Genomic DNA, 13,916 nt, shown 5'->3' with positions numbered 1-13,916 from the left:
GAGACCGCGGGACACTCCCAGGCAGCGACCCGCCTCGGGGTGCCGGAGCCTCAGCGGCCGGGCTGCGCCTTCGGTCACGCGACACGCACGACGCTCTGTGCACATGCGTCGCGGGATCCGCAGGACGAGCCGGGGACGTTTTCTGCAGGCCCGGGGCCTCGAAACCAAAAGCTGTCGGCGCAGAAGGTGACGCCTATCCGCGCATGCGCAAAGGTGGAAGCACAGCTTTGTGGGGGTCGTAGTCCGACAAGCCCGGACTCCATTTCCCGTGGTGCCCTGGGGGGGCAACTTCCGGCGCGGGTACGGGTCGGCGCACGCGGTCTCGGTTCGGTTGACTTTGCGGAGCCATGGAGGGTGGCTTCGGCTCGGACTTCGGGAGCTCCGGCGGCGGCAAACTGGACCCGGGGCTCATCATGGAGCAGGTGAAGGTGCAGATCGCCGTGGCTAACGCGCAGGAGCTGCTGCAGGTCCGGGGTCGGGCCGGGGCGGGCGCCGAGGGCAGTGGGGTCCACCGGGCGCGGGTGTCGCGGCTCAGTTCGCGTTGTCCCCACAGAGGATGACGGACAAGTGCTTCCGGAAGTGCATCGGGAAGCCGGGGGGCTCCCTGGACAATTCGGAGCAGGTGAGGCGCGTGGGGCCGCGTGGAGGCAAGTACGCGTGCGCGGATCAACGGGCGTCGCGGTGGGACGAGTGCGCGTGCGCGGCCCGCTGCCTGGGGTGGGGCGCCGGTCCGGCCGTTGCTGAGCCGAGCCGCGCCCCCTTCCCGCCCGCAGAAGTGTATCGCCATGTGCATGGACCGCTACATGGACGCCTGGAACACCGTGTCCCGCGCCTACAACTCGCGGCTACAGCGGGAGCGAGCCAACATGTGACCCCCCCCCCCTCCGCGCCGCGTCCGGCCCCGCGGGCTCCCGGCAGGCCCCCACCCCAACCCCCTTTTCCGTTTCCATAAAGGCCCTTTGTGAAGCGGGGGCCCGCCTGTGCATCCTGCCTGCCCGTGGTTCCTGAGGACGAGACCGGTGCCGCCACACTGGGGTCGTCGCTCCCTCGGGTCGTGGGGGGCCCTGGGACTTCCCAGATTGCAGGCGGCGCGGCCCCTGCGGGGTCCAGGCTCACCGTGCACCTGGGGCGGAGAATCCGCCCTGGGACCTGGGGGCATAGTCAGGCCCCACCTGGCTGTGGCCACCTGAAGGTGGGGGCCAATAAGGGAGGTGCGGAGAGCACCCGATCGGTGTTCCCTGGAGGGGGTCTCTGCGGGAGGTGGCCCGGCGTGTTCCCGGGTCCCCTGACCGGCCTGTGCCTCTTTACCCTCTGTGCCCCTGGTTTCCAATGACCATGACCAGGAGCCGGTTGCTCACGCGAAAAGCAGCTTGAAGAGGAGGCTTGGCCAGACCCCGCCCCCCCCCCCCCCCCCGCCCCAGCTCCGGCGCCAAAGACGGAGGGTAGTCCTGCCCCGGGGAGGCCTTGCTGCCCCTTCCCCGCACCTCCCATATCTGGGCCCCGGGTGAGCAGCAGCCGAACGGTCCCTGCTGTGATACGGAGGTGCTGAGCCAGCAGGCTAGGGACAAGGGGCTGTTTATTGGATCCAAATAAGCAGCAAACGTGCACCCGGTTACCCGCAGCCCCCTAGCCCCCCGCCCGCCCACCACCTAGACTCTCCTCCTCCGGCAGAGGGGCCAGCCGGTTCCTGGCGCCGTCACCTCTCCTCCCGGGCGTGTGCAGCCACGTGCTGGCGGTCACTCCTGGATGTTCTGCCCGATCCAGCCTCTGACGGCAGCCACCCGAGTATAGACCCCTGGGAAGTGGGGCCGCCCGCAGCCGTACCCCCAGCTGGTGACCCCAGTTAGCACCCACCGGCCAGAGGGCTCCCTGCAGGCCAGGGGTCCCCCGGCGTCGCCCTGAGGGAAGGAGAGGAAAGGCCTTAAGAGCAGGCCACTACCTCCCCCATAGCAGCCCTTGGGCCCGGGTCCTTTTCCTCTTGAGCTTATTTTCTGGGGAAGGGGTTCTAGGTTAGGATGACCCGTTCATGCAGACATTCATGGACACTCGGTATTTCCCCCGGGTTGAATGGGGGCCTCACGCGGCAGTCACTGCCCAGCCCACGTCCCCATCCCGCCGCTGCCGGGCCGGGGAGGGGGGCGGGGGATGCCGAGGCGCCGAAACCGGCTCATAATGGTTGCCCAATAAACGGTGGTCGAGTGAAAATTCCTCCAGGGTCAGAAAAGGTGCCCTGCTTGGTGGGCTTGAGAGGGCGGCGCCGGAGGGTCTTGCAGCGGGGACGACTTCGCCCCGCCACGCCCCCCTTGCCCTCTGCGCGTGGGACCTGGGTCCCGAGAAGCGCCCGCTTCCGCTGCAGAGTGCGCTCACCGAACAGCTGTCCACGCCGCCCTGCGGGAAGCCGGCGCACAGCATGCGACTGCTGATCTGCACCGGGTAGAAGCGGCGGCACGTCTGCTCGCTGAGGAGGCGCACGGCCGCCTTCTGCAGCTGCCGCGCCATCGAGCCTGCGGGAGAAACGGGAGCCGTGGGCCCAGGGCCCTCTCGCCGCGGCGGGGGCAGGGGGGGGGCTGCCGAGCCTACCTCCCTCGCGCACCGAGCCCCAGCCGGTGATGACGCAGCGCGCGCCGTCGGGGGGCCGCGGCGTGGGCTCGGGCAGGCAGATGGGCCGCACCAGGCGGCCGCGGCGCACGGGCCCCGCCAGCTCGAGCAGCGCCACGTCGTAGTCGAGCGTGTAGAGGTTGTAGAAGGGGTGTTTGTAGATGCGCGCCACCCGCTCCAGCTGCCCCTCGGCGCCACTCAGGAACGGCGTGCCCAGGAAGGCCGCCCACTGCTTGGGGTCCCCGTAGCTGCGGGGCGCGCGGGGACAGGCGTCGGCCCGAATCCCCGCGTCCCGGGCGCGCCCCCCCCCCCCCATCTGGAAACGGGGCTGTCGTCGCTTCCCCCTAGGACGGCGGGGAGGGTGCGGGGGTCCCGTGCCTGGAGTGAGCGCTACCGCGCACGGAGGTGACACCACAAGCGTTTCCGTTCCCGTCAAGTATTAGGGCTCTGGCCCTGGGAGTCGCGCTGCGCGTTTCCCTGGAGGACAGGGCCCCTAGCCTGGTCCACCCTACGAGCGCCCTATCGGGAAGGGGACTCACCACTGGGTGGCCTTTGGGTCTGGTGCCAAGTGCCAGCGGGGCGGGCCAAGGTGGGAGTGTTCCATCGTTCCCCAGAGCCTTTCGCCCCGCCCCGCCCGTGGCTGCAGACCTGGCCCCCTGGTGCCGGGAGAGGCCATGGCCAGGGTTCGGGGTGGGGGGTGGGGGGGCTGCGGGGCTGGCCGGGACCGCGGTGCGGCTGGGCCAGGGGAGGGGCTGTATACAGAAGGGGCCGGTCTGGGGCGGTGGGTGCCAGTGGCTGGGGAGGGCATCTGGGGCCAAAGCGTGGACAGGCAACGCGGTGAGTTTTCAGACAAGGCGCTCCAGTGAAGCGCACAGGCCAGGGGCGTTGGGGCGGCCGGACTCACACATCGAAGCAGTGCGCCGCCGACAGCAGCCACCTCTCGGCCACCAGGACGGCCCCGCAGCGGTGCTCCCGGCGCCGCAGCCACAGGCTCACCTGCCACGGCCACTCCCCGCGGGCCGCGGCGCTGCCGCCCACGATCCTGGTCATCGCTGCCACCGGTGCCAGGCCACAGTCTGCGGGGGAGTCGGGTGACAGATCGGCGGGCGAGCGCATCCCTGCCTGCGGCGCGCAGGGTAGGAGGAGCCCACACTAGGTTGGGGGACCTGCCTCGGGAAACCTCCGCTGTCAGGAACACTGGGCCTGGTGGTTAGGCCTGCAAATGAGGCTTCTCTGAGCTTTTCTCCAGTAGTATTTGAAATGCATTTTAGGTTTGCCTCCTTCGTGGCTGAGGGCCAGCCCAGCAACTGCTCACCTCCCTCCCCTCACCAGGCGTCTTCCACTGCCGTAGTAGCCAAGTTCCTTGCTGCCCCGGGGCCTTTGCACACCCTAGGCTGCTGCCCAATAGGCCCCTTCCCTGTCCCAACAGCTCCTGCACTGCCCTGGATGCCCTCTCTGGGCATCTCCCCTTACTGGGGTCCTGTGTGACTCAGTACCCTTCCCTTGACACTTCCTCCAGGCTGTGACATGTATCACTCCCCCTCCCTCAGCACAAGATGCCCTCTCAGAACACTACTGCAGACAGAACAAACTGGTGGTTGTAAGGGGTGCTGCGGGAACCCTTCCCGCCCATAGGGGCCCTCAGGGACCTGCCCTGTCATTCCCACAAGGAATTTCCCGCCTCCGGAACGGTCCTCCTTCCCCAGCCCGCCTTTCCTGCCTTTCAGCCTCCTGTCCCAACCTCAGCTGGAAGGGGAGAACGGAGAGATGGGGGGCCACCTGCCCGGTTCCCTCTCAGCCCCACCCCCAACACGCCAACACCATGGGGATCTTGCCCAAGACCAGGAGGCCTGGGGAATCTGATGGAAACAGCTCCTCTCCTGGAAGTGCCCCCCACGCTGAACGACGCGAGAATGTGTGCCATTCCAGGGGGCTTCCTCACCTCCACTGGAGGCCAAGTTAAAAACTTGGCTGTGACTATTAGAACAGTAAAAATCACCAGGGCGGGAGGCCAGACCCAGATAGAGCCGGCTACAGAGACAGTGTTTCTGCCAAGAACAAGCAGCGGCAGCTGTGAAGTATCCCTGAGTGTCCCTGCTGGAAGCTTCCCTGCACCCAGACCGGCAGAAACTGCCGTCAGGAACCAGAGCCACGTGAACAGAAGACCCCCTTTGGCCTGAGACCTTGGTCTCCTTTCCGGTCCAGGTGCATAACTTCTCAGCGGGTTCCAGACTGGATGCTCCGCATCCGTCTTAACTTTGTGTTACCAGGGAAACAGGACCTGGGTCCCCCTGAAAGGGTCTAGACCACCCTCGCCCGGACCCCTGGCATGTGGCCGACTGGGCTCGCGGCCAACAGAGACTGCTTCTTTTCGATGCCATCCACCCCCTCTGTGCCCCCAGACCCTTCCTTGGTCTGGGAGCCGTGTGATGGTTCTGAAGGTGTGCGGGCTGCCTCGCTGCAGCGAGCCCCTAAACCTGGCTTTGTGGGCACAGGTCTGTGCCTGAGCGACCCAGGCTCATCGGGCCACGTGTGCACACATCCATATGCGTGCGAGGGAAAGGGAAGAGAATAGGGAAGAGAAGGCGACACATCCTTAAAGACAGTGACCATGAGCACTTTCCCCCAGCTCCTGTGTCCTGGGGTTAGACCAGATGCACACACCCCTGCCACCCCTGAACAGGACAGTGGGGATCCAGGGGGCCCAGGGAGGGACCCTGATGCAGGAGGGAAGCAGGGAAACCCCCCTGGGTCGCAGTCTCTATAGGGGAGTCGGTGAGGATGCTGGAGATGGGGACTTGGAACAGCCGGGAATTCTGGGAAACTCCCCAGGAGGAAGGGAAGCTGATGCAGCCGGCAGAGGCCCGCAGCCCCACGTGCTGAAGCCCTGGGACTCCCAGAAGCGTGCTCGGTCCCTCCCTGCCGACCCGCTCCCCGCCTGAATGAAGCCAGACCGCCGTCCCTCAGCAGTCCCTCAGCATCTGGACACGAGCACAACGTTCACGTCTGCTGGGGGCAGGCGGGGGCGGCGTGCCCGGGGCCCTCCCCCATCCCCCCACCCCGCCTCCACCCTACTTGGTAGGGCCCCTCCTCTGGGGCAGCACTTCCTCTCTGAGTTTTGCGACCTACCGCTCGGTCCCTTGAAACTGACACGGTTGGGGGGGGGGGGGTTGGCAGGGCAGGAGTGGGATGGTTGCTAAGACAGGGGTCCCGCCAGCACACCCCGCGCCCCACAGAAGCCAGCCTTGTCCTGCCCTTGGTTCCCCACGACGCTGCAGCCAGTATGACGCTGGCTGCTCGTGATGGCGTTTTACTCCGGACCTGCCAGTACGCGTTCGTACCTTCTGATCACTGTTTCATAAAAAACGCTTTAGTCACACACGAAGGATCTCCAAGGCACGTTCTCCGTCAGTATCTCTCTGGGCCCGTTCTGCCAAGATGGGCTGAGCCAATTTAGCCAGGGGCCCCTGAGCGGGGCCTGTGGGGTCAGCTGGGGCCTGCACAGTCCCCTTTTCACTCCTGCCTGCCAGGGGCTGTGTGTGCATCGCCAACGTCTGGTTCCCTGCCGCGCCGCATGGCATCGCACGGCAGGCTCGGCCCAGGGCGGCCCAGAGGAGGGTTTCAAGCATGGACGACAGGTGCCTGGACGTCCGTGATGACCCTCCCGCCGGACACTCCTCCACATGCCCTGGTGCCTCAGAAAAGTCTCCGTTTTGTAACAGGAGCAGACAGCGGCGCCTGGGTGGCCTTCAATTGAGCGTCCACCTCTTGGTTTCAGCTCAAGTCGTGGTCTCAGGGTCGTGGGATCGAGCCCCACGTTGGGCTCATGTCGGGCACAGCGCACAGCCTGCTTGGGATTCTCTCTCTGTCCCTCTCCTTTTGCCCCTCCCCCACCCGTGCACGCTCTCTCAAAATAAATAATAAATAAGCATTAAAAAAATAAAGGAGTGCCCGGGTGACTCAGTTGGTTGAGTGTCCAGCTTTGGCTCAGGTCATGATTTCATGGTTCATGAGTTCGAGCCCCGTGTCAGGCTCTGTGCTGACAGCTCAGAGCCTGGAGCCTGTTTCGGATTCTGTGTCTCCCTCTCTCTCTGCCCCGCTCTCTGTCTCAAAAATAAACAGTAAAAATTTTTTTTAATAAAAAATAGGGGCACCTGGGTGGCTCAGTAGGTTAAGCATCTGGCTTCAGCCAGGGTCATGGTCTTGTGGTTGGTGGGTTCAAGGCCGACATCAAGTTTTGCGCTGACAGTGCAAAGCCTGCTTGGGATTCTCTCTTCCTCTCTCTCTGCCCCTCCCCTACTTGGGCTGTCTAAGTGAATAAACAGACTTAAAAAAATTAAAAATAAATAAGTAAATAAATAATAAATAGCACAGGAGCAGACAGGGGCTTGGGGCTAAGGCATCTGTCACTAGACAACACACATCTGGCCAACCAGTGCCCGTGTCCCTGGCTCTCGGTACTGGGAGGGGGGGGAGGGTGCTGATCCAGTGTGACAGGTGTCCTTACAGGTGACGACATGAGGACACAGACACGCACAGAGGGACAGTCCCATGAGGACACGGACAAGGGAGAGCACAGTGTCTACACAGACTTCTGACCTCCAGCCTGGGTGAGAACAAGCGTCTGTTGAAGCCTGCCCCCACCCTCCACGCACTGTGGCCCCTGTGACGTTAACAGCGTGAGCAGACCCACACGGGACCCCTGCCACCCGCACATCACTCCACTCGCCCCAGTACCTGGTGGCTGGAAGCCCACGGTGGTCCTCGGGGCGTCTGGGAGGGGTGTCTGTCCCCCAGCAGTGGCGCTCACGGTGGCTGCAGTCATGTTGGCGGGCTGGCTGGTTGCCCTGCTGGTGGCCGAGGGGGTGGCTGTGCTGGCCGGGACTCCCGGGACTGTGAAGGCAGCTGCCGTCCCAGAGGACTGCCTGGTGGCGGGGGTCCTCGCGGTGGGGAGGAGGCCGGAGGACATGGTGTCCAGGATCCAGCCCTTCAGCCTGGTGATTCGAGCGTACACGCCAGGTCTCCGGGCCTGAGCGCAGCCGACCCCCCAGCTCACAATCCCCGCCAGGTAAAACACACCGGGGGCCTCCTCGCAGGCCAGGGGTCCCCCGGAGTCGCCCTGAAAGGGAAGGAAGGAGAAGGTGAGCTACATCTGTTGTGGCCATCATTTCACACGGTGCGTGAGACCACACGCCGTCCGCCCCCAGCACACGCCATGATGCAGATCACTTATTCCTCAGAGACTTAAGGGGGGGGGAGAGGGGAGGAAGTTAAAGGAAGAAAGTAAAGAGCTGGCTGTGACCCTGCGGCGCCTTCTCTGCAGGGGGCACCGCCTGGCCCTCCAGCCTTCCCATGGGTGGCTGAGACCCATCAGTGGAGCAGGAGACACGGCACGGGGGCTCCGGAGACCTGGCTTCAGACCTTGCATGACCTTGATCAAGTCACTTCTCTCTGAACTTCAATTTTTCCTGCTTTTGTTCTTGAGATGTAAAAAAAAAAAAAAAAAAAAAAAAAAAAACACAGAAAACCCAATCTCTGCTCATTAGCCGCCAGCCTTTTTCCTATACATTTCAAAAAAATTACACCAGTAACACACTGCTCTTCCTTTAAAAAGAAAAAAAAAAAAAAAAACAAATTTTTTTTTTAACTTATTTTTGAGAGAGGGAGAGAGAGCGGGAAAGGGGCGGAGGGAGAGACAGAATCCCCAGCAGGTTCCATGTAGTCTGCACAGAGCCGGCTGGACACGGGGCTCCAAGTCCTGGACTGTGAGATCATGACCCGAGCTGAAATCAAGAGTCAGAGGCTCAACGGACTGAGCCACCCAGGCCCCCCCATTTTGTTTTTTGTTTTAATTTTTTTCATGTTTGTTTATTTTTGAGACAGAGAGAGAGAGACAGAGACAGAGCATGAATGGGGGAGGGTCAGAGAGAGGAGACACAGAATCCGAAGCAGGCTCCAGGCTCTGAGCTGTCAGCACAGAGCCTGACACAGAGCCCGAACCCACGAACCGTGAGATCATGACCTGAGCTGAAGTCGGACACTTAACCGACAGAGCCAGCCAGGCACCCCTTGCTTTTCTTTAAAAACTCAGAATGTTACAATAGAGCTTAGGCCACACAGCAGACTGCTTTTCCCAAAGGTGGCAGGAGACTGTCTCCCTCGTCCCACATGTGCTCTTTGAACGCGGAGATCTTGGCACTCCTCCCATTGGGTGGTGGGGGTCTGCCTCTCCACATGACCCTGGGCACAGCTCTGTGGCTGCCTTCGCCCCTAGACTTTGGGGACAGTGATGCCAGGTGACTTCCATCTTGCTGCCTTGAATTACCTGCTCTTGGGAGCCAGCCAGCACGTTTCGAGGTGGGAAGGAGCCAGGCGGAGTCCACGTGGAGAGGCCACATGTAGGGTGTAGCTGAGACCCCAGCCAACGACCGGTATTGGATGTGCAAGTCGAAACCCCTTCAGAATCTCCTGGGACATCAGCCTTTGAGCCGTCCCACTGCAGGCCGCAGACGCCACGTGGAGCACACAAGCCAGCCCCACTGGGCCCCACCGGAATTTCCAACCCACAAAATCCATGATTGGAAGAAATGGCTGTTTCACACCACCAAGCTTTGGGGAGTTTTGTCGCACGGCAGCGGGGACCGACACAGCCCTGCTCCTGGCCCCGGGGCCCCATTTCCCCAAAAGTGAACATATTAGGAGCTTGGTGGGTCCCACTATGCTTTTACACTTATTAGTAATTTTAGAAAATACGTAGTGCTGTCTTTAAAATGTACATAAATGTTACGCGTAATATTTTGCAACTTGCTTCATTCATTCAAGTCACAGCAGCCCTAGCAGACAGGTATTACTATGACCCTGTTTTAGAGACAAGAATCTGAGGCCCAGAGAGGCTGAGTAACGTGCCCGGAGTCACGGAGCTTGTGGGAAGAGGAGCCAGGATTTGAACCCACAAGTGCACTTCCCAGAAGCTGCCCTAGAGGTTCCCGCTGCAAGTTATTTGCCGCATTTCCCTCAACTGCGGCCTGTGAGTGTACATTTATGTTGCAGCCGATATCTTCAACCTGGCGGACGTGAGCAATACCTCCGAGTGTTACCACTGAAGTCCACCCTTTGGGGCCCTGGCCCTCTCTGCTGGGACGAGCAGGCGGAATCCGTCCCTGCTGAGCTCTTACCAAAGTGCAGGTTCAGGAGCCCCATCGATGAGTCTCGTTCCCAGTCGCTAAGCTTCGGGCTGGTTGTTGACGCAGAAGCAGGAGCCATCGCCACTTCCCATTTTGTTGTTCCCGGCGGTACGCACATTCCTGATTCTTCTTTACCGGGACTATCCTGCCTGGTCAGGTACCATTACTTTGCTCTCCTGCGTGAATTTAAAGCCAGCCTGCCAAGTCATATGGTGAAATGCTATTGGAATTTTGCCTGGAATTGCAGTGATTTATAGGAAAAAATGGAGACAAACAGATCTTCATAATATTGTCTTACCATCCATGAATATGGTATGTTTTTCCATTCTCCACGAAAACCTTGAACGTCTAGAGTTTACTGCTAGACACCACACAGATTTTGTTCCCACGCCAGTGGGATCCCTTTTTCTAGGATGCTGATTTTTGCTGGGAAAAGAAACGTTCTTGACTTTGTATGACCTTGTATCAAGCCAGACTTGCTGGACTCTTTTGAATCTTTGTAGTTTCTTACTTGGCTCTGTGTGTTTTTATTTTATTTTACTTTTTTGGTAGACAGTCATGTTACTGCAGATTACATTTTTGTCTACTTTACAAATCCCTATGCTTTTTTCTTGACTTCCCGCATTAATCCAGATGTCCTTGGTGACAGCAGGCAGCCTGGCGTGTGAATGGAAGGCTTTGTTTCACCATCAACATGATGTCGGCTGTAGGTTTCTGTTGTCTTTCATAGGATTGGAATTTCTTAAAATCGTAATTACGAATGGTTGTTAAAAAGTATCGGATGCCTTTTTCTGTGGTTTTGGAGAAGACGCCCTTTTTCCCTTTTGGTCCACTAATGTGATGAGTGGCGTTACTGGGTTCTCCTGTGTCAGACTAGATCTTATGAGATAAACTCACTATGGTTGTGATTTATTTTCCTTTTAACACATTATTAGATTTAGTCTAATATTTTATTAAGGGTTTTGCATCGATATTTCTTCAAGATTTTTTAAAATGTTTTTTGAGAAAGACAGACGTGGTAGGAAGAGGAGGAGAGGGGGAGAGAGAGGGAGGGGGAGAGGGAGAGAGACAGCGGGGGGAGGGGGGGACGGAATCCCAATCAGGCTCTGTGCTGTCAGTGCAAAGTCTGACATGGGGCTTGATCCTACAAACTGTGAGATCATGACCTGAGCCAAAACCGAATCAGATGCTTAACCAACTGAGCCACCCAGGCGCCCCACATCAATGTTTCCGAGACTATACATTTCTCCACTTGTGTATTTCTTTGGCCTTCACGGCATGGTTCTGGAGCCAGGTTTCCCCTAAGCTGGATCACACACACCTCAGGTGCTCACTGGCTACCCTGTGACACAGAGCAGTCACATGTGCCATAACTTGTGATTAGCTTTTTCTCCTGTGAATACATGCTGCACATTTTCAAGTTAGTGTATTTTTATGCACACCCACCTCACCTTCTGCTTGGAAATATGACAGTTTCTCTAAACCACATATTTACAGGCATTCGGGTTCCCTTGAGGGTTCCCCTGCTCGCTGTGACGCACTGGAAACTGCTTCCCTTCCGTCTGCGAACACGTCAGGCGGCCCCCTGGATGCTCACCTGGCAGGAGTCCACTTTGCCCTCCAGGAAGCCGGCGCAGAGCATCCTGTCCGTGAGGGAGGAGTTGTAGAGTGCGCTGCACGCCTTCTGGTCTATGATGCCCACAGACGCTCTCTGCAGAATGTCGGGCTTGGTGGCTGCCAAGGAGAGGAGGCCCCACACAAGCTCACTCACAGAGCGATCCCTCTTCGACGTCGGCTACGCTGTGGCAACACCCACCCGGGGAGGGGAGTCCCTGCCCTATGGATAAAGAACCACAGCCCCTCCGGGCCGCAGGGATCCGTGCGGTCGTGTCGTGATAAGGGGGCGGACCCCGTGCTGCTACTCAGCACCCTAGACTCTCACCAACATCCCCGGGCGGATTCCCTAGCGCCTTGGGTGACCTGCAGGGAGGACAAAAGCAGCACTAACTCTTGGGGGTCCCTGAAGGGTACAGCACAAGGGTCTCCGAGCTTGTCTACCAAGGGCCACAGAGCACATAATCATGGCTTTACGGGCCAGACAGTCTCTGTTGGAACTGAGCTCTGCCCTTGTAGCAGGAAAGCCCCCAGAGACCGTCTGTAAACCAGCGGATGGGCTGGGCACCGATGATAGACCTTTACGAAGCAGCCGCACTGCCCGTGCGCCAGAGCCTGCGACCCTGAGGGGAGCGGAGGGGAGAGGAGTTTGCAGGGGTGGGACCGGAGGGCCTGGTGGGGAGCTCACCGTTTCCCTCCTGTGTGTTACCCCAGCCGGAGATCATGCACTTCCGGCCCACGGGGAACTTCTGGATAGCCAGGGGCAGGCAGACAGGCTGGATGTACTTGTTGAAGCCCAGGGGCCCGGCCAGCTCCAGCACGGCCACATCGAAGTCCAGGATGCCGGGGTTGTACTGGGGGTGCAGCACCGCCCGCTTGAGCCCCATCTTCACTGGGTTTCCGCCGACGCCCGTGAGGGACGCGGTGCCCAGGTGGGCCCGCACCAGCTCCACCTTCGTGCTGCCGACAAGGGGCCGCTCAGACACCCCGCTGCCCCCAGGACGCCAGGCACAGCTGTGGGGCCCGGGCTCTGGGGAGGGGCGCCGGGAGGACGGAAGGGCCACACGGCTGTTGCCCAAAAGTGGTCCCAGGCCGGGGGCCTGTGGACAAGGCAGGGAGCCCCTGCGGGCTCATGTCCTCTGGCTAGAACACAAGGGGCCCCTGGTGCCCTGTGACTGACAGACTAACCATGGGGCGGAGGCGAAGATGCCCCCACTTGTCCCCCAGAGACCAGCCCAGCAGAATCCTCCCCCCAGGAGCTGCGGCCCAGGTGGGGCCCTTGAGAGGCCCCCCCACCCCGAACCCTCACTTCTCCCGCCTGTTCCCTCTCGGTTTGCAGCTGGACAGAACCAGTTCTTGAGCCCAGGGGAAGGGCTGCCTCTGTGTGGCAGGATTCGTGTTCACGAGAGGAGGGGGCAGGGCACCGGGTGACAGAGGGGCACAGGGGTGGCTGCGCAGACCCGGGGGCCGGGGTGGGTCTTACTGGTTGAAGCAGTGGGCGGCCGACAGCAGCCAGCGGTCCCCCACCACGGTGGCGCCACAGAAGTGCCGGGAACCTTCCTTCAGGCTGACCTGCCAGGGCACTTCCCCGGACACGGCTCCCAGCCCGCCCACGATCCGAGTGGGCTTCTCCATGGCGGGCCTGGCCCCGCACTCTGTGGGGAACAAGAGAGAAGGGCCCAGGCGGCATGCATCTCCTTCCCGCAGAGAGCTGCCGGGAGCCAGCACCCATCCGCCCAGTCCCGCAGGGGCGCACGTCTACCTTACCTGCGCCTGCGCCCCTAGAAAGTACCTTGTGGCTTAGAGGCGGTGACTGAGTCGGGAGGCCCGACGCTGAGGCCCAGAGTGGGCCTGGTGGGGCTCTCAGGACTGGTGGGCCGGGCAGTGCTGGCGGTGGTGGAGGCGGGAGCCGCCGTGGGGGCCAGAGGCCGGCCTGCCGTGGTGATGGCCTCCAGGATCCAGTCACGCAGCCTGGTCACTCGGGCATAGACGCCGGGGCGTCGGGCTTCCGCACAACCTATTCCCCAGCTCACGATGCCGGCCAGGAAGAACCTGCCAGAGGGCTCCTCGCAGACTAGGGGGCCTCCCGAGTCGCCCTGGGAGACAGAGGCACGCCTTTGGGAGGGTCGGGGGCCCTGGCCGCAGCCAGTCCAGATCCCAGAGCCGCAGAGTCAGAGGAGTCCCCCCTCCCCACGGGCTCCTGGAGCCAAGGTGGCTGGCGAGCCTCCGTCTGCTCTTCGTAAACACACAGCAGGACAGCTGGACAGCCGGGCCGTGGGGTCTCCAAGACCTCGCTCGGTTCAGCCTCTGGCAGTTCAAAACCCAGCCCAAATAAACATCCCCTCCTCTCCTCGTCCATGGGATCTCTGATGATGCTGCCACTTGCTAAGGCGGCCAGTGGGGCTGCCCCCGTGTCTCACTGGCAGTGAAGGGCCTGATCCGCCCTCACACATCCTGTCTGCTCACCCTTTCCCTTCCCACTCCCGGCTCGCCTGGACTCTCACGTTCCCAAGCACACGC

General features: G+C 61.0%; 2 protein-coding genes across 5 annotated transcripts in view; one reads left to right on the top strand and one right to left on the bottom strand.

Annotated features, from left to right (window-relative positions):
- The first annotated feature begins 148 nt into the window (after positions 1-148).
- On the top strand, positions 149-5,979 carry TIMM13 (translocase of inner mitochondrial membrane 13). Of its 4 annotated transcripts, none has more exons than XM_043586067.1 (3): positions 149-422; positions 554-622; positions 4,326-5,979. In XM_043586067.1, exons 1-3 carry the CDS (start codon positions 348-350, stop codon positions 4,776-4,778), a joined length of 597 nt encoding a protein of 198 aa, XP_043442002.1. In that variant the 5' UTR covers positions 149-347; the 3' UTR covers positions 4,779-5,979. The 4 variants fall into 4 exon arrangements, with proteins under 4 accessions (XP_043442002.1, XP_043442001.1, XP_043442004.1 ...); XM_043586066.1 differs by having other exon boundaries at positions 179-467; XM_043586069.1 differs by lacking the exon at positions 4,326-5,979 and adding an exon at positions 774-2,208 and having other exon boundaries at positions 235-422.
- TMPRSS9 (transmembrane serine protease 9) overlaps positions 1,560-13,916 on the bottom strand; it is a 30,354-nt gene continuing 17,997 nt past the window's right edge. The window contains exons 10-18 of the mRNA XM_043586063.1: positions 13,189-13,492; positions 12,880-13,051; positions 12,085-12,356; positions 11,380-11,516; positions 7,336-7,717; positions 3,503-3,674; positions 2,581-2,846; positions 2,368-2,504; positions 1,560-1,898 (exon numbers count right to left, since the gene is read on the bottom strand). Of these exons, the coding sequence (XP_043441998.1) occupies positions 1,737-1,898; positions 2,368-2,504; positions 2,581-2,846; positions 3,503-3,674; positions 7,336-7,717; positions 11,380-11,516; positions 12,085-12,356; positions 12,880-13,051; positions 13,189-13,492 (2,004 nt within the window). The 3' untranslated portion in view covers positions 1,560-1,736. The remainder of the gene's footprint in view (positions 1,899-2,367; positions 2,505-2,580; positions 2,847-3,502; positions 3,675-7,335; positions 7,718-11,379; positions 11,517-12,084; positions 12,357-12,879; positions 13,052-13,188; positions 13,493-13,916) is intronic.

This window comes from Prionailurus bengalensis, chromosome A2 (genome assembly GCF_016509475.1).
Source record: "Prionailurus bengalensis isolate Pbe53 chromosome A2, Fcat_Pben_1.1_paternal_pri, whole genome shotgun sequence".
Lineage (NCBI taxonomy): Eukaryota > Metazoa > Chordata > Mammalia > Carnivora > Felidae > Prionailurus > Prionailurus bengalensis.
The sequence above is the reverse complement of the archived record's forward strand: the minus strand, read 5'-3'. Positions and strand labels throughout refer to the sequence as shown.

Coding starts and splice junctions, on each gene's coding strand:
- TIMM13 (XM_043586066.1), top strand. CDS start 348: ATGGAGGGTGGCTTCGGCTCGGACTTCGGGAGCTCCGGCGGCGGCAAA. Junction 468..553: donor ACGCGCAGGAGCTGCTGCAG/GTCCGGGGTCGG, acceptor TTGTCCCCACAG/AGGATGACGGACAAGTGCTT. Junction 623..4,325: donor CCCTGGACAATTCGGAGCAG/GTGAGGCGCGTG, acceptor CCTGCCTTTCAG/CCTCCTGTCCCAACCTCAGC.